The sequence below is a fragment of the Amphiura filiformis genome, chromosome 3, assembly GCF_039555335.1.
Source record: "Amphiura filiformis chromosome 3, Afil_fr2py, whole genome shotgun sequence".
Classification (NCBI taxonomy): Eukaryota; Metazoa; Echinodermata; class Ophiuroidea; order Amphilepidida; family Amphiuridae; genus Amphiura; species Amphiura filiformis.
The window spans coordinates 34,954,086-34,972,943 of NC_092630.1; the positions used below are offsets into that span (position 1 = coordinate 34,954,086).

Genomic DNA, 18,858 nt, shown 5'->3' on the forward strand with positions numbered 1-18,858 from the left:
GCAGGTCAAAGGTTAATTATCATCATTAACCATCATTAACTATTAATGATTCCAGGTAATTCTAAAAACACAATTATAAGCCACAAATCAATAAAAATTCAATTAGACCTTTAAAATAAATAATTTTAAAGAATTATGAATGTCACTATTAACCACATATAGCATTTGTATTAATAGTATGGCCAGTGTTGACCACGCGTTGATTAAGCAAAATACCACTTTCAACACATGGTCCGATTCTGTGCATGTTGTTGTGGGTTTGTTGCAGGTTAAGCTTAACTAAAATGTCATTCTTCTTAAAGGGAAAAGCGAAAGGCAAGCCTACAAAACGTAAGGTAAGTAAAAAATGTGATTTTGTTGAATCAGTTGATCATGTCAATTTTGTTATGATTGTTATTCATTGTAAATTAATCAAAATTTTGTAGTGAAGGGAAAAGGTATCAAAATTCGGAAACCTAAGCCACTTGTTGGCTTGTTTGTTTGTTTGTTTAACCAGTTGGCCCGTGAGGGACACATGCTTATGCTAATCCATGGGAAATCCATCAACTGTTCCAAGCTCATACAATAAACCTTGAATATTTTTACGAACACACATGTTCTCTCACCCGCAGACCCCATATTTTTTACGAACACATGTTCTGCATTAGACTGCGGAACTCAGTCTTCCATGATAGTCGTCATTTATCATTTGGTCGTTATATGACTATCAGGGAGAGACTGAGTGGTTATGCAATGTACACGGAGGTGCATCCTTTATCGTGTTGGTTACCGGTTTTTAATTCATCTTCGTTAGCAATTACGCACACTTAATACTATTGTACTGAAATTGTCTCTAGTCGTATATGAGGTGATTACGGTTTCTTCTTGTTGATTCCATATTGAAATCAGATGATTATTTCTTACACATTTAGGCATGAAATCGGTGAGCACGCCGAATTTTTCACTCGCAGCAGTCGTCCATGCATGTTTATCGCGCAATGCAATATGGGAAGGAGGGGGGAAGTATATGTCAAGTGTGGAATAGGGAGACATGAAGTCCATGTACAAAGACCAGAATTACATTTCAAATGTACACCAAGGTATTCTTCCCTAACTATTTCACCTACCATGTCACTGTTGCCCTAAACATCTTTGAAGTAAGCTTCCTTGGTTGTATTATGTCTCTGGAAATTTATTGGTCCAAATTTGTAGTCAATAATCCTGAAATTATGTGTCCTGCTTGTAAGCTACACCATGCTTCAAATGGTGTTGATCAAATCTGGCTCTCTTGCCTCTCAAAATGTCTGACAAAACAATCCCTAACTTTTGACCTTTCATAAAGACATGTGTTATTCTACCAATACCCCACAGAACAGAGACTGTGACTATGAGGTTGATATCATGACATCACTAAATATGACACATCAGCAGTTGAAGCATGTGCTGACCATATGCAGGTGAATGAACATGTGGACTCTCAACCAGTCTCTTGTTCAGCATGAATTGGGCTATTGACTACACATGGCAGTGCTATCAGGCCTTGTGCATGTGTCTAAGGTCGGAAAGGTTATGATTTTGGGTCATGTTGTGAACATATGTATGGACATGTACAGCTGAATTTGTCATGTGGATATTTAGACTTTTATCAATAAAGTACATTACAAATTAGGGATCATATTTTTCAGATATGGAATAAGGACTTTGAGTGCATTTTGAAAGTGGTATGTGTGTGGGAATTTTTATAACTGGTGCAGTTATCATGTTTTGAAATATACACTCTTTGACAGCTCTTTCCGTGCCTGTTTGAATGCCTGGTTATACCATGTACCCATACACTAGGTATGGGTACAAATGTACATGAGACCAGGTATAGGGGGGAAGTTAGGATGTACATGTAGGATTAGCATGTTCATGATATTACTAATTCCACTCGGCTATAGGGGAGGTAATTGACTTGATTGACAAATCACCCAGACGGCGTAGGGCGATCCCCGGGCGATCCCATCACCCCATTGCCACAAAAGCATGTAGCATACCTACAATGTATTAAGAAGTGGTAGGGTCCACAGAGACCCGGATTGAACAAGGTCATCACATGACCATCAGTGTTGAATTATTTGGCAACTTCGCCGAACACTGCGATCACAGCAAAAATATGAAACTACAAATTTGTGTTTGAACAGAAAGGATTCCGCAGATAATGGTAAATTTAGAATCATTGTAGACTATGAAGTCATTAGATAGTCGATCTTTATGTTTTGGTGCGTTACATGTTGTTACAAAATAGGAATTTCCTCAACAAAACTCACAAGCAATGTCAACAACTTCCACATATGGAGTAATTTGTGTTGTTTATCAGGGTCATAGCTCATACGACACCAATTTGGTGTCTTTCCGCGCCTTCGGAAAATGGCTTCTATAGTTAGTGACTAGTTCTGCATGTTCTGTCACCGGAAGACCTCATATTTTTTACGAACACATGTTCTGTTATGTTGCCATAAATATGTTTCCTAGGATTTTGATGGTAAATTTCATGCAACTTGACACTAATTACATGTTCCATACATTTTCTCTATTTTTCCCTAAGGCTGGAGATGACAGAAAGCCAGGCGAGTTTATGAAAAGAAAAGCTCAAGCAAAAGAAAGGAAAAGAAATTTGCAGCTCCAAAAAATTCAAGTTGAAAGCGAATCTGAAGTAGAAAGGTAAGGCTAATGAAATGAAATGATTAGTTTCCCGTCACCCACCCGCATTGCCTTTTCAATTGACCAAAACTTTCATTATTTTCATAAAAAAGTCAATTATCTGAAAATTGAGATGAAACTCTCAAAATGTTTTAAATTTTCCTGAATAATGAAATCATGACCTCATATTTCACTGAAAAAAATGGGAAACTAATAATTTCATTTCATTAGCCTAATGGCAATTCCAGTTAGATTCCATGTACCGTACATGACCTTAATTAATTTAATTAATAATCTCCCACACCAGAGATGTATATTTCAAATGGCAAAGTTGCTGATCTTTTTTTATTGAAATCGTGATTTTTATCTTACTATAAATAGGGGAATGTTGTATCAATGTATCTATCTATGTATCTATCTATGTATCTATCTATGTATGCCTATAAAGGCTCCGTCAGTTTCGATCCAAATGTCGCCAAATTCATACGGGACATTGAGGCATATACCGAGACGGTAATACGAAAATTTGGTTGAAAACGGTCAAGAATTGGCTGCAAAAACTGTGAAAATATGGGTAAAAACGGGGTCTTTGTTATGAAAATCGGTTACCAGCCTACGCGTCACTGCAGCTGGCGGTTGCGCGTCGGCGCCAGTGTGCGTAATGCGCATTACGCAAATGCGCGCGTAAACGGCGCAGAGCCACACGACTTGCGAGCCAGAGACCAGTGGACATGAGAATACGGAAAGAAGGAAAAATAAAGGACAAAAAGGTACATGGACGGGTCACGGGATACCGGGTGAACACGTCCGCAGTCACGCTATGAGAAGACGTAATAAATACGGGAAAGATGTGTGTTGTATAAACAACATGAAGCCAACGGGTTAAAGTAACTAAATGAAACGGGAACGAAGGAAAGAAACTTATCAGGAAATGTAAGAGAAAAAAAAAGAAGCTACAATAATGAGAACAGAAAGTAAAAACATGGAAACGGGAAATCATAAGCAGCAAATTAAAAAAAGATGCTAAAAGGGAAATGTAAGAAAGAACAGATTTAGAAAAGAATGGGAGCGGGTTAAATAAATAAATAACATGGAAAAGGAAAATCACAAGCTAAGCAGAAGAAACTAAAAAAGAAAATGTGAGAAGAGACAGATTTAGATAAATAAAAATGTACCTTTTCAATTATTCTACCTGTTCAGTAATTCCTCCTGTTTTAGTGAACGCTCCCATTTACTCATCTAGCGGGGACCCGCGCGAAGCGCGGGTGTCCCACTAGTATAATATTTAAATTAGATTGTTTAAATTTATATTTTTTATGTGTCAGTACCGGTACTGTACATGTACAGGCTTTGGGGCAAGCATTTTGTGCATAAAGTATGTCTGTTGCAAATGTTTGAATAGTGGTCAAATAAAGTCACTGAAAATAATTCTTCTCTGTGTTGCAAACTCGACAAACTTGTTGAAAACTTGAAATCAAATAGGAATTGAATTTTTTTGATTTTCAAATAGGATAACACAAAATTTAAGACTGGTTTTAAATAAGGAGGCTGTGTACTCTCAGACATGCATGTAGTAAAAGTGCAATAACTTTGTAATTATTCGCGCAAGACATATAAAAGTATACATTTTTATGAAGGCAAAACATCAATAAATCTTAATAATTAATATAAATACCGTACAGATTTGGGGTAAAAACAACAATTATGAAAAAAATAACAAAAAAGTGAGTTTTTGGCAATATTTGTTAGGTACATCATAATAAAATAACACTTTTCCAAAATATTTTATTTTGTTTTTAGCTCAATCTTGAGGCTCCATTCCAAAACCTTTTTTAATTTTTTTTTTGATATTGGCCTTATTTTTTGAGATATTGACCATATAAGGCATCAAAATGAACTTTTTAAAATTCACAAACGCCTAATTGCACAAAATGATGCCTAAAATCGGAAATAGACCAAAATATAAAAAAAATGAGAAAACCGTTTCTTGAGTCGATCATGCTTTTTACGATGATTATATTTGCTTACCTATAGATGCTGTATTTATTGAGTTATCGTGTACCTAAATCGTCATTTTACCTAGAAAATGAACATTGAAATAATGGCCGTTGAAGTTTAAAGTGGTCACATTTTGCACTTTCATCGAATCTCACAGGAGAATGCGGCAGTTTTCGTTTTTGTACCTTATATTACGTGAACATCGGGTAAATCCACAGCCCCTTGAGAAGTTTGAGCGAAATCCATTCATAACTTGATATTTAAATCGGGGGAAAGAACTTGATAAACCCACATTTTATCAGCTAAAACGGAGCCATTTGACCACTACCCTGTGAAATCAGTGCTTCCGTGGTGTTTCCATAAGATGCGCCACGCATGCAGATAAGCGTCGCGTATGCGTAGCGTATTTGTGCGTTAACAAATTGCGTGATACGCAACGCGATGCGTTGTTGCGCGCGTGTACCCTGCTGGTTCAACAAAGATTTTCTTTCCTTTTCAATTTCAAACACGAGTGGAATAGTGAAATAAAATCCTTAAAATATTGCAGTTGGAGTTTACAAATCTGGATTTTCATTCCTTGTATTTATAAAAGCATAACAAAGTACCGTACAAACATATCAAAAAAACTCAATATTGCGAAAGAAATAATGTCTAGAGTACACAGCTGCCTTAAGGTGGCCTCATCAATCACTCGACCTACAGATGAATTACCCTACTGGAGTCGGCAATGTATAAGAGCAATTACTCTCCATATAAGGCTTTTTTTGACATATTCAGCAGAGTGATTTGTACTGTAAGTCACCTGCAAAAGTCAAATTCTGTTTAGCAATAAGAAATTTTGTTGAAACTCCCATGCAATTTTCTACTAGCATTTTCAGTTTTTTCTGGTTATGTGTATGAAAATAGAACTGAATCCATGAAATTGTTTTTTCTCTTTGAAGTGATGATGAAGGCAACAAGAAAGTTGATGAAACTTTTTCATCCGATGAAGAAACGGCACAGGAAAAGAGACTGAGATTAACCAAGCAGTATTTGGCACAACTTGAAGAACAAGGTGAGTTTGCCAGTAGACAGTACACGGTGTAAAGTGTGCTGAGGCTTGTGGATCAACGTCTAGGCGTTGTCCCTGTGTGTAGCGCACTATAAATCACTGCGCTTTTCTTTTTATTTTTTAATCTGTTTTCTCTGAATAAATTGACCCAAGTAACTTGCCTCAAGGGTTTTAAATATGCCCATTGATTAATTTGCACAGTCCTTAAAATCGGCTATCCAGTTGAAATGCATACACGAAAGATGTGACAAATCTCTAGTACAAAGAGTTAATTTCAAATGGGGTTACCTGAATGGGTGACTTTTGATATCTACACCCTATCACCCCATGTGTGGGAAATTAAGGTCATATTTTCCATAGGGGTGTATGGATTTCAACTGGAATAGCCCAATACATCACACTTGGATTTGGGATATTTTTGGAACAAGCGCAAGCCGCATATGTGTGCTAAACAGACTGGGTAAATGGCAAACATGGAATAAATGTAATGTGATATGAAGTTAGATTAACTACACACTGACAAAATGATTTGTGCTCAAAATTTGGCCAAATTCTATGTGATTTTTCATGATGTACTTGCATAATCCATGATTGTCTAACCACACCTTAAATGCAGACAATGCTGGACCGGAGTTAGAAATTGTATGTATAGACACAGGGCCTGTTTTCCATATAACTGGCATTGAATGTTTTATATTATCCTTTTAACAAACCAGATAAAGAAGATGAAGATGAAGGTGAAGATGCAGACAAAGATATTGTTGCTGAGAAGTTGAAGGAAGATGTTGTAAGTTTCCTCATCAATGTTATTGTCATTTGCCCCCCTCCCCAAGTTTGTCTTTGCGCCACATCCCCCATCCTCCCAGTTAGGACAGAAAGTCAATGAAAATCTACTATTTTGGGCCATAATCACCCAATTCTAGGAAAGTTTTCCCCAAAAAATGTTTTCTTGTTTATGGCCCAACACCAAGAAAAAATTCTGGCACCACCACTGACTTTGATCTTACAATGACCTCACTAAATTTTGTTTGTCCTACATGTTGCTTTCAATCAGAAATATCATGCTTATTAGATTTGGATTAATCTTCTGTGTGGTATTCAACCTAATAAGAGCCTTCCCATTACTGCTCTTCCTATGAACTTGTTTCATTTGCAACAGTACATGTATAAGCGCCCCTTTATTAATCCACAGTTAAATAATAACATCACAGCAAAATCATCTTGACTTATTTAGAATTTTAGAATTTACTCAAAATTGTGAACAATTACTTTGAGTATTGTAACATATGTTTTATGGGTATTATTTCTATTTTTCTTGAACTACAAGTTGATTTGCCTAAATAAAGTACAGACAAAATATAGTACTTGTTAAGCTTTTCTTCAGATGGCTCTGCTCTCTGGGGCTCTGCGCACAGGGTGCTTATTACACGGTAAATTGCATATGATATGATTTTAACCCTCTTTCTTTTCTAATCTTGTACACTGTATTTTGTTACAGTTAGAGCAAAGTGGTCGTCTGCAGCGGCAGGTTGCTCGTGATTACATACCTCCTACTGGTGAAGACATATTGGTGTTAAAGGGACACAAACTATCCATCACCTGCTTAGTTATATCACCTGATAGCAAACATGTATACACAGGATCAAAAGACTGTTCCATCATCAAATGTAAGTGGTCTAGATTAAAGCTGTAGGCTAGTCTGGGGGTATGGGATGCCTGGTCTAGGAATCTGTCTCACCTCACATCAATAACCTCATCCCTAACTTTACCCACCATCAAACTTGAGATCTAGGCATCAGAAAAAACATATGTGACATGATCTGGTCCATGGGGGCCAAAGGAGGCATTTTTGAAAATTGAGTTACTGTAATTATTACATTATACATACAATAGGCTATCATTAACTGAAAACACCAAAGGTCTAGCATACTTAGTTCTAAAGTTATGAAGTTTTTTAATGCCTATATATTTTCTTATGTATTTTTTTTTACTCCATATTTTTACCTTTATCTCAGTTTCAAATTTGCCGCCTTTGGCCCCATGGACCAGATTGTGTCACATATACTTTTCTCATTACCCTTGTATAAGTTAAGGCATAAGATGTGTTTCTTTTGGCACCACCTGTCTTTCAATAGTGAACTTTCCATACATTGAGGAATTTCTCTTCAAGTTTGAACCTGCATGAAAGGTCAGTCATTTTTAAAAAATGCCACCGCTCCACTCCCACCCCACCATGAAAACACAAACTCTTGCCCCTCCCACCACACTTACTAAAATGGTCCCTGAATTCTCCTTTATTGGTCGGACTGATATATACACTAACCAAATTTACAAACTCATTTCAATTTGATAGGGAGTACAGAAACAGGGAAGAAAGTGCATGTGATTTCTGGTGGAAGGAAAGGCACAGAAGAGAAGCATGTAGGACATACAGGACATGTCATGGCTATCTCAATATCATCAGATAATAAATTCTTGGTGAGTTATCAAGTTGTTGTTTTTTGAGCCCTCAACTAACTTGTCTCCAAAGCTGTATCTTGCAAGTTTGTTTTCTGTATTTAAGGACTTTAACAAAACGCCGTATAGTTTGTCTTTGTCACGCAATATAGGGACTTAAACAAAACTCCTTAAATAGTGTGTGTCTGTATGTTTGAGGTTGTGTGTATGTAGGGAGATAGAGTGTGTTCTTGTACGGACATGTGGATAAATACACCTATATCTAATGTGTGATTGAAAATATCCATCTGAATGCGTATGCTTGTGAAATAGTAGCAGTTACTATATTGAGGGGTGATCATACTCATCTGATGTCTATACCAGCAATTGAGAACCATCTAGCAACTTTTAATTTGTGTTAATTTGGACTCCCAACTGCTTGCAGTGCTGATACATCAATAGCTGCAGTGCTCATAGTTATATCAGTAAGTTGCTTTTCTGATAGACTGACCAGATTTATGATACGTTTGTAATATTTACCTATTTATTAAAAATAACACCATGTTAAGATTTGTACATATTTTTTCATATATTTATCTTTTCTCTACAGGCAACTGGTTGTAGGAATAAATTAATCCATATTTGGGATCCAAGTGATTGTCATCTGATACACACATTTAAAGGACACAGGGATGCTATAGCGGTAGGTCAATTCTAGACTGATACACTCATATATCAACTTTACTTTCTGGGTTGATGACTGAGAATCTTATGGGTTAAAAAAGTGTCGGACTTTGCAACCAGATTCTGGTTTCATTGAGATGTTTAGTTATGTCCAAATTGACCGTGTATTGAACACCTTATTGTCACAACAGCACGATACGATGATGCGGTACTATCTATTTAGTGAGTAAAAAGGCAATTTATCCTGTGCTATTAGCTATATAGCAGACTGGTCAGAAAAACCTTGCAAATAAAATCTCAAAAGCCATGATCTGATTTGCTATGTGTTATGTCATCTGGATATGGCAGTATTGTGGTGTTTATCTTTCCTTACCGAGCTATGATTTTGCTGTCATACACAACTGGTATCACAGATTTGGTCTCTAGCCTCTCCTATGATACCTAACCTTGCCCACACGTTTTCTCATGTTGCATTTGAATGATATTAAACGTACATTTAGCGTAATACCGTAAAACCCCATCTACAAGCATATGGTTTTTTTATGAAAGCTTAACTAATACTAATTAGGCGTATATATACCAATTCAATAGATTGGTCTTACAATAATACTTGTTTTTATATGCTTGAATCTGTAATTTATTTGTTCAAACTCTATAATGGCGCCTGGAATAATTTAGCTTTCATCAGAAGCACTCTATATGCTTGTAGACGGGGTTTTACGGTATTTGCATTTTCCTCATAGGGTATCAAAGCCTACAATGTATCATTTGTTTCTCTACATTCTTCTAATAATCATGTTCTTATTTGCAGGGTTTGGCATTCAGGAAAGGCAGTCATGATCTGTTTAGTGCTTCCCATGATAGATCTGTCAAAATTTGGAACCTTGATGAGATGGCATATGTAGAAACACTGTAAGTTTAACACCGGTTTCTTTTAATATACATGTAGTCATATTGAAAATGTATGCAATAATTCATATATATATTTTGTCTTTGTTACTTTTGAAAGATATTATGAATGTAAGGTTAAATACTTTCCCCATCAAAAATTAACGTACACGCATCCTTAACAGAAATTGCGGTTGAAAACCATAGACCCCCTATTGAAGACATGCACCCACACAGGAGGTGTAGATTTCAAATTGAGTCACCCATTCAGGTAACCCTATTTGAAATCCCTTTGTGGAAATTAAAGATCATGTCTTCCATTGGGGGTGTATGTATTTCAACTGAAATATCTCAATAACATGCCATAAAGATTCTCCCAATGGTGTACATGGGCTCTTTTGTCTTGGGTGATTATCACATAGAAATAGAGAGCTCTCAGAAAATCCCAACAAGAATTAAAGGACTGTCCTTATTTGCTGGTGACTAAAATTCCAGTTATTTCAAGGAAGCCCATATTTCAAGGTAGCCCATATGCACCATTAGGCGAATTGTTACTGTAGATGTTCAAGTAAAACAGGTGGGTCAGTAGGCAAGGATCATTTATCCATTATTTTTTATTAAGAATGTCTTTAAAGAGAAACCACCAGGGCAAAATCATTGTCTCTTCTATCTGTCAATATGCCCTTTGCAATATGCCCTTTGACCTGATGGGGAATTTAAGAGTATATCCAACATACTTTTAGGGATGAGCTAATTAAACAAATTATGCTTCATCACTTCCACGTCTTTCACCGTTTCAGGTTTGGTCACCAAGATAGCATAACTGGTATAGACAGTTTGACAAGACAGCGAGCCATTACAGCCGGAGGTAGAGATGGTTCCATCAGAATATGGAAGGTGGTAGAAGAATCGCAGCTTGTATTCCATGGTCATAGGTGAGAATAATTGGGAATTGGTAACATTTTGCACAAGAAATGCATTAAGCAAAATCTTATTTTCGTTGTAATATTAAAATTTTGTCCAAAATCAGATTTAATTACTCGCATTGGTAGACTTGTCCTCCCACATAAATATTGATACAATTGTTCATATTAATCATGTGACATATAAATATTAAATAAAAAATAAATAATCCTACAATCAAAGGATCTTCTTAACGTCCTTGTTATTTTACATTTCAGTGGATCCATTGATTGTGTGCGGTTTATTAATGAGCAAAATTTCTTATCAGGAGCTGATGATGGGTAAGTATTGTGTGGCATTTAATTTCCATTTTTATTCGCCAGCAGCGATAAACTCAGAATGTTGTGTCTTATCAATCAGACCGAATATGCCATATTGCACTGGTCAGGAACCAATCACTCTGCCCTGACATTAGACGCATCATTCCAAATTTATCTTTGCCAGTGACTATTATAGTATACAGTGGTTTGGATACAGTGGATCAGGGATTATAAAAGTGGGAATAACAACAGCTTACTTTCTATACTTTGTTTCACATCACTTTGGTAGTGGTGTAGGTGCCTATTTTGCTGGTGGTCATATCAAATTCGCTTGTGCTACCCTAATCCAGCACAGCATACACACACGCATGCAAGGGAGTTTGTTGTCACATGTGTGGCACAACTGATAATAGCACTGACATCACTACCAAACTCGGGGTGAAACAAAGCAAACATAGAATCTAAGAACACATGTATATATAAATGGAAGATATGGTTTCACTGGCATTGAGCATGTGGCACATATTATACATTTCTACAAATTTGTCTTTCACAATGCTATCTGCTGCTACTGACTCAATGACAGGGTAACTTTGCTCAGCTCGTATCAGCAATGATTTATTGGTGCATGTTTACCCAATGCAAACCAGAGAAGAAAAAGACTTTGAAATATTTTGGTAAAATTTGTGAGTGTTGAAGTTTTATTATGAACATTAACACAACTGTATTTATTCCTTGCTAATGTATCCATAGGTCTGTAGCACTGTGGAGTTTGATGAAGAAGAAACCTTCCACACTCATCAAGAATGCCCATCGTCAGGCATCTCTTACACAGACCAAAGAAAGAACACTCTCAGAACAGAACTGGATCACCTCAGTGGCTGCTTTACATAACACTGACCTAGTAGCATCTGGTAAGAATTGGATGACATGGGCAGAGTGTCATTTTCTGTCTGTCCTTAACTTGTGGTCTGGAACCACAGTGTCTTGAAGACTCTTTTGTATTGTAACTCCATTAGTTGCAAGTCTTTACTATGGAAGTCGGTGACCTCTTCAGCCCTGCAGAGCTTGGGGCCTTTCTGTTCTAACATTGTGGTCTGAGAGCACAAGTTGTGGACAAATTAGATATTTGTATTTTCTGTTGCACATTGGTTTAAAAGTTAAAATGTTTCTGCTTCATTTATTTTTGTTTTTCATGCTCCAAGCAGCTACCCCCACCCCAAAAAAACAACAACCCACAAATATATTCTGTTTGTGTGTAGGTCTTTGTAAGGAAGCTTCCAAATTCCAAATTGAAAAGAAGTGAAATAGTTCAGAAACTACAGCATGAAATATTAATCACATAAAGCTCTTCAATGGAACCCGTCCAGCAAGTTTGGAAATAAACAATAGGTGTTATGAAAAGTATTGTAATGTAATACCAGCGATTTGAACCAAGCCATTTGATCAAAAACTTCCCATGCAATTCTCATGTATAGTGCTGGAGAAAGCAGTAGATTTATACTTTGATGCATACAGTTAACAGTGAATTGTACATTGCTTGTCCAGCAGGTTCTAAAGACTCCAGCATAAGGTTATGGCAGTGTGGCCCTGGATGTAGATCACTAATACCACTCTTCAATATACCAGTGGTAAGTGAGTTCTCATATAAAAGTGTACAGTCAATATCATATTTTTCTTTGTCAAACGTTATGGTATCAAATGATAATAGATACATGGCAGAGGCTAAAAACGGTACCTTGATTCACATTCAAACACTGCTCTTCTATGATGCCCAGGGGCCATGGTAGGGTAGACGAACAGCCAGGTATTACCCTGATCAGAACTGGCTTCAAGATCTTTGTCATTCACTACATCTGCCCCACAATATAAATTTTGCTTCCACTGAGGGATTGAACCGGGGACCTCTTGCACCTGAGTCAAAGACCTTAAGCACTGGACCATCTCTTTAATGCTTACAATCGAAATAGATGCTAAAAGTTAATAGATGGATAATTATTAATAACATCTTAAGTGAATAATTAGATTTTTCCTGTGAATTACCCGGATTTTCTGTTTTGCTATTTATTTTTTATTATTTGCTGTTATGGGCAAAAAGTATATTTAATTTGACTGAAAAAATCAGGAGGGAAAAATTGTAAAGAAATTAAAATTTATTTACAGATTTTGGTTATTTTTAGTGTAAATGTTAAGATTACAATGAAAATAATCATATTTTGTGTAGAAAAAAAAATATAGATGGAGAAGTCGCTTGTTACACAGCCGTGACGTTAGTCATGGCTGTGTCTTTTTTCTTACAGGTTCTTTCTTCTTCTTCTTTCTTCTGTCAACCATTACATTTGCTCTAGCACTCACATGCTTACATCGATTTTGACCTAACTTGGTCACAATGATCATTGACCGTGCCCCTACATGTCACATGAAACTTGTGGGGTCAAAGGTCACACAGGGGTCACAGGGGTCAAAAATGTGCATCTTCTCGTACAAATTACGTAGGACAGTGACGCCACTTGCACACATGCATTGTAATTACCCAGTGTCTATGTAGTGTACACAGATTTGGGGCCAAAGGTCATTAAGGGGTCACTTCCGGCATAAAACGGAACACCTTCAATTTTTTTTATTAGCTAAGGGAAACATAGGACAGTAACGATATGTTCACATATGAGTTGCACTTACCCAATGTATATGTGGTATTTTTTTTATTTGGGGTCAGAAGGTCATTAAGGGGTCACTTCCGGTATAAAACGAAATACCTTTAAAAAGCATCTTCTCCCACAAATTACGTAGGACAGTGACACCACTTGCACACATGCATTGTTATTACCCAGTGTCAATGTGGTGTACACAGATTTTGGGTCAAAGGTCATTAAGGGGTCACTTCCGGTATAAATCGGAATATCTTCAAAAAATTTTATTAGCTAAGAAAAACATAGGAGAGTGATGGTATGTTCACACATGAATTTTGTTTACCCAATGTATATATGGTATTTTTTATTTGGGATCAAAGGTCATTAATGGGTCATTTCCGGTATAAAATGAAATACCTTTAAAATGCATCTTCTCCCACAAATTACGTAGGACAGTGATGCCACTTACACACATGCATTGTTGTTACCCAGTGTCTATGGGGTGTACACAGATTTGGGGTCAAAGGTCATTAAGGTGTCCCACGTGCATGCATACATTGACATTAGCCAATGTCTATGGGGTTTTCATATATTTTTGGGTCAAAGGTCATTAAAGGGTCACAACACGGCTGTGTTCGTGGTCTTAGACCACAGCTAAGTCTAGTTGTAATTTTGTTCATTCAGTTTTTTGATATGTACTCTCTACTTTGCTATGCAGGTGGGATTTGTCAACGCTTTAGAGTTTTCTGATGATGGAAGTTTACTAGTTGCAGGTGTAGGACAGGAGCACAGACTGGGACGATGGTGGAGTATGAAGCAAGCCAAGAATAGCGTGGTCATTGTCAAACTTAAGAAATCAGTGAAGAAACAAGTTGCAGATTTATAGTTTGTCATACATGCAACACTGGTGAATTCTGAAGCAAGCCAAGTTTAACATGATCATTGTTAAACTTAAGAAATCAGTAAAGAAACAAGTCACAGATTTATACATGTAGTATATCATACATGCAACAATGGGAACTCTAAGCAAACCAAACAGCGTGATCATTGTTAAGGGGGTACTACACCCATTGATTTTTTTTTGCATTTTTTTGCATTTTGTGAAGAAATTACAACAACAAAATGGACAAAGTGGTATGCAAAATGAAGGGGCAAATCTTCTCGTTTTATTGGTGGCATCGGTATCAACGTAGCTTACATGCTTTTAAAAGTAGAAGCCAAAAGGTGGTACATCACTGATGATTTAAATTCACTTCATTTTGGAAAGCTTACTATCAACGGATTTCGTTAAAATTTTGGATATGTGTTGCTAACACGTTAGGGAAATAAAGTTGATATGTAAAATGGGAATAAGTGGTTCCTGATTTCTTTTATGACTTCATGAACTTGGTGCTCCACAACTATCAAAAAAGGAACTGGTTAAAATGCTTCTATTTTCAATGTTGAGCTATATTTTGTATTTTTAACTTGCGACATTATTTCACTGAAACTTAATTAAGCCACAGGTAACAGGTTACCACAACCATACTACAGCAATGTTGAAAACAATTGTATTTCTTGTCACCTATACCACCATATTGGGTAGTTTTCCGTAAGCTTAACGTTTGTGATTTTGGTAACTATTTTATATTTATTTGTGAAATCCATCGCAACTAGGCATTCTAAATTGTACTCACCATTTACATCCCAAGGTATATTAGTATATCCACCTTGCACTTCTCCATATATATCCAGTTAAAGACAGAATATCAAAATTATTCCTCATTATGATATCACAAACTCTCACATGTGTATTCAAAATTGATGCTTAAATTTGACCTGAACCAATTGACCTATAACCTGACATACGGTGACCTAATAGCCTTTTCTTCTCCTAACAACACATTATAATATTATTGACTAATGACTATACATCCATTGTGTAAGTGTTTATATATTTTGCATGCACCACTAGATTTTCTATAGAGAGTATAACAAAGGATTTAATGTATTCTATTCATGTACCCTACTTGAACATGCTGAATAGAATAAATCATGGTTTGTTATGAAACACGCATCTGAGTAACTAGGATACAGTAAACAAAATATATATAGGGCTAAAATGACTTACTACAATTGTTTAAAAGCACTTTTTTCTTCTTTTTTTCATATTTTTTTATTTCACATGATCCGTGCATATATCGCCTAGCTATAAATGAAAAAATATTTATTTAGACCAATCAAACCAATATATGGGTGTAGTACGCCCTTAAAGTTAAGAAATCAATAAAGAAAGAAGTTGCAGATCTAGAGTTCCTCATCATACATGCAACAATGGTGAATTCTGAAGCAAGCCTAAAGTAGTGTGGTCATTATTATTATTGCTTATAAGTTCAACAAAGAAGCAAGTTGCGGATCTAAAGTTCCAACAAAATGCAGGAATGAACTATGTGCAAGTGTTTCATTCACAGGCTTTGACTCTGAATTAAAATATACAATAAGTTAAAAGAGAATTATAATTGTTCAATAATTTCAAGATCTAATGCCTTAAACGGGCATTCATATACATTATGTGTAAAACTTTTGCACAGATTTTTTTATGGTGCCCCTACCACTCACATTTCAAAAGGGAAAATGATTTTTGCATATCACATGGATCTTATCATCAGTTAGTGGCTTCCTATAATACCTCTTGCAGGGATCACAATAATTGTAATTATACCATCATTGGAATTGTTGCTCTATAATGAAGATTGCTATTTTATCTAGTGCCGTACAATTACGCTGACTTTCGTATTCGGCGAGGAGGACAATTTCGACCTCCTCGTTTGTTTACAAACAGGTAGACAAAAGGCCTGTCAAAACTCTTCCGCTTGTCCAAATATTCAAGTATCAAAAGGATGGTCCACAATAGAGTGATTCACGCAACATGAATAGGGGATTAAAAAACTGTGAAGTAGGACCATGTGCTTCTTTTGTCCAATTTGCCATCAAGATTTCAAATGGAAACAGTTCAGACCCAGAACACGATCATGTCAGAAATTAATATTTACAAGCCGACGACGGATGTCGGCTTGTTCTGTCTCTTCTCAATTCTTCTTCTTCTTCTTTCTTTCTTCTGGCAACTCGTGACATTTTGCGTGACTTGCCACGTTTCGCCCTAGCTCTCTTATGCTTCGACAGATTTCAACCATACTTGAGCCAAATGACCACTGGACTAGGCCAAACCTTACATTTGACTTTGACCTGACTGTGACCTTTGACCTTGACCTTATGGTCAAAAAAGTTAAAAAAAAAAAAAATGCTACTCCTTCCACAAATTACATGCAATGATCATGTGACTCATGCATATGAATCAACATGTGGCAGTGCTTAAAACTTCCTAAAAAGAATTGAGGTCAAAGGTCATTAAGGGGTCATTTCGGTCAAAATCTGAAAAATTTGTAAAAATATTCAAAAAATCACTGTCTGTACAAATTACATAGCAGAGAGTCGCCATTAACACACATGCATTGCTATTAGCCAGGGTCTTTAGGATGCCTACAGTTTCGGGGTCAAAGGTCATTAAGGGGTTACTTCCGGTCAAAAACCAAAATTATCAAAAATGTTCAAAACATTTTTATTTCAAAATGTAAACAGGCCAGAATAATATAACCAACATACATGAATTAGTGTTCCCTGATGTATGCATGGTATTTTTATTTTGGGGGTCAAAGGTCATTAAGGGGTCACTTCCTGTTTTTAGCTGAATAACTTCAAGAATTTTTATCTCAAGAACTAAACATGTTAGAATTTTTAATTAAAATTGGAACAATGCATTTTGTCGGTGTACATAAGTTTTTTTTTTTTCATTGAGGTCAAAGGTCATTAAGGGGTCAAAAGGTCAATCAAAATTTAAAAAATCAAAATCCATGTTTAAGTTCCGATTAAGCTGAAATTCACCAGGAATATTTCTTATGACATCCTAAGCACAATGCAAGAGCAGTTGACCCCATCCGTAACCCAGGGGTCAAGTTATAGGGGTCAAATTGCGGCTTGTATTCAGCGTCTGTTGACTCTAGTTTGTTCTGGGTCTGATTATTCAGACTATATTTTATCTAGCATCAAAATGTGCTTGCAGCAACAAAATAATCAAAAATTGACATGCCTTCAAGTTTAAGTAGTGTGTGTGAGCTAATAAAAAATGATTAGATCTGAGAATTTTCACAAGCTTGTTGTATTGTTAAAAATGTGCAACTTTCATAAATTAAGAATGTATAACATCATGAAATTAAGTTTAAAATTCAGTTGACCATGCCTATAAAATCTGTGAATGTGCCTTAGGGATGCATTATATAAGATCTATTTGTACTTCTTGTATTGAAATAAAGAATGGAATCTGGAACAGGTGCTGACTGACCTTTATGCATTATATCAATTAAGAGCTGTTGTACATGATTCTGTTCTCATGGAATAATTAAGCTTTAGCTTGAAAATCCCCTGGGGTCCATTTCACTAAACTTTTAACCCTTTGCAACTCAGGTAACTGTTCGTAAAGTTATGAATACCTAATACTATACGTAACTTGACGAAGGGTCTCTGTAGTAAATCCCTATTACTTGTGACGGGTACCATTCGTAAGTAAGTTTAGTAAAATGGAACTTCGGACTCGTCGTAAGTTACGAACGATTTCGAGACTTTCGAAGCTTCGTAAAGTTGAGTGAAATGGATCCCTGAACACGGAAGTTGCTGCTAATATCCCGGTCAATCCGTACAAAACTAGGGTAGCTAGCTGATCCTGGCTGTGAGTTTTATATTATTATGTAGGCTGATTAAGTTTCTGTGTCTGTAATATATAGAGAGCTGCATCCAAAAGGATGCTTAACCCCAACCCTACCTGTGTTTGTTTTGTTATCGGAAAGGGAAAGAAGAAACAAAAAAGGAGAGAAGGTGAAGAAAGAAGTCACTTGGTACCCCCGGGATTTAAACCCGGTACCCCTCGGATGTCACGCACACGATCACCGACCTGTAGCTACCGAGGTTAGGCTGCCCCAGGCAGCAATTCCCTGGGTATATATGACTTAGGCTGATTGCGACATCAAGTCACGTGGAATGCATGCACGCAGAGTGGTTTTAATAGTGAGACTTGGTTGGGTTAGGGTTAATAGTTTAAAATTAGCTAGCAGCTTCTTCAATGATGGTATTTAATGATCGTATGTACTTGCGTTATATAAATCTGTGGCTTTTTTCCCCTTCCAAGCAGGTGGGTATTTCTGAAATTGTACCTATCAAACAGCACCCAGCACTGTGGTGTGAGGTGATAATGTAT

The 18,858-nt window shown here is 36.5% G+C and overlaps 1 protein-coding gene across 2 annotated transcripts; it reads left to right on the forward strand.

Annotated features, from left to right (window-relative positions):
* The first annotated feature begins 209 nt into the window (after nt 1-209).
* LOC140148421 (U3 small nucleolar RNA-interacting protein 2-like) lies at nt 210-15,463 on the forward strand. Of its 2 annotated transcripts, none has more exons than XM_072170353.1 (13): nt 210-335; nt 2,567-2,682; nt 5,601-5,713; nt 6,427-6,497; nt 7,209-7,377; nt 8,064-8,188; nt 8,757-8,849; nt 9,642-9,742; nt 10,519-10,653; nt 10,900-10,962; nt 11,695-11,855; nt 12,490-12,572; nt 14,290-15,463. In XM_072170353.1, exons 1-13 carry the CDS (start codon nt 246-248, stop codon nt 14,455-14,457), a joined length of 1,488 nt encoding a protein of 495 aa, XP_072026454.1. In that variant the 5' UTR covers nt 210-245; the 3' UTR covers nt 14,458-15,463. The 2 variants fall into 2 exon arrangements, with proteins under 2 accessions (XP_072026454.1, XP_072026456.1); XM_072170355.1 differs by having other exon boundaries at nt 12,493-12,572.
* Nucleotides 15,464-18,858: the final 3,395 nt, after the last annotated feature.

Excerpts from the sequence above, each read along its gene's own strand:
- LOC140148421 (XM_072170353.1), top strand. The coding sequence starts at position 246 with ATGTTGTTGTGGGTTTGTTGCAGGTTAAGCTTAACTAAAATGTCATTC. Across the intron at positions 5,714-6,426 it reads GGCACAACTTGAAGAACAAG|ATAAAGAAGATGAAGATGAA; the intron begins GTGAGTTTGCCA and ends TTAACAAACCAG. Across the intron at positions 12,573-14,289 it reads CACTCTTCAATATACCAGTG|GTGGGATTTGTCAACGCTTT; the intron begins GTAAGTGAGTTC and ends TTTGCTATGCAG.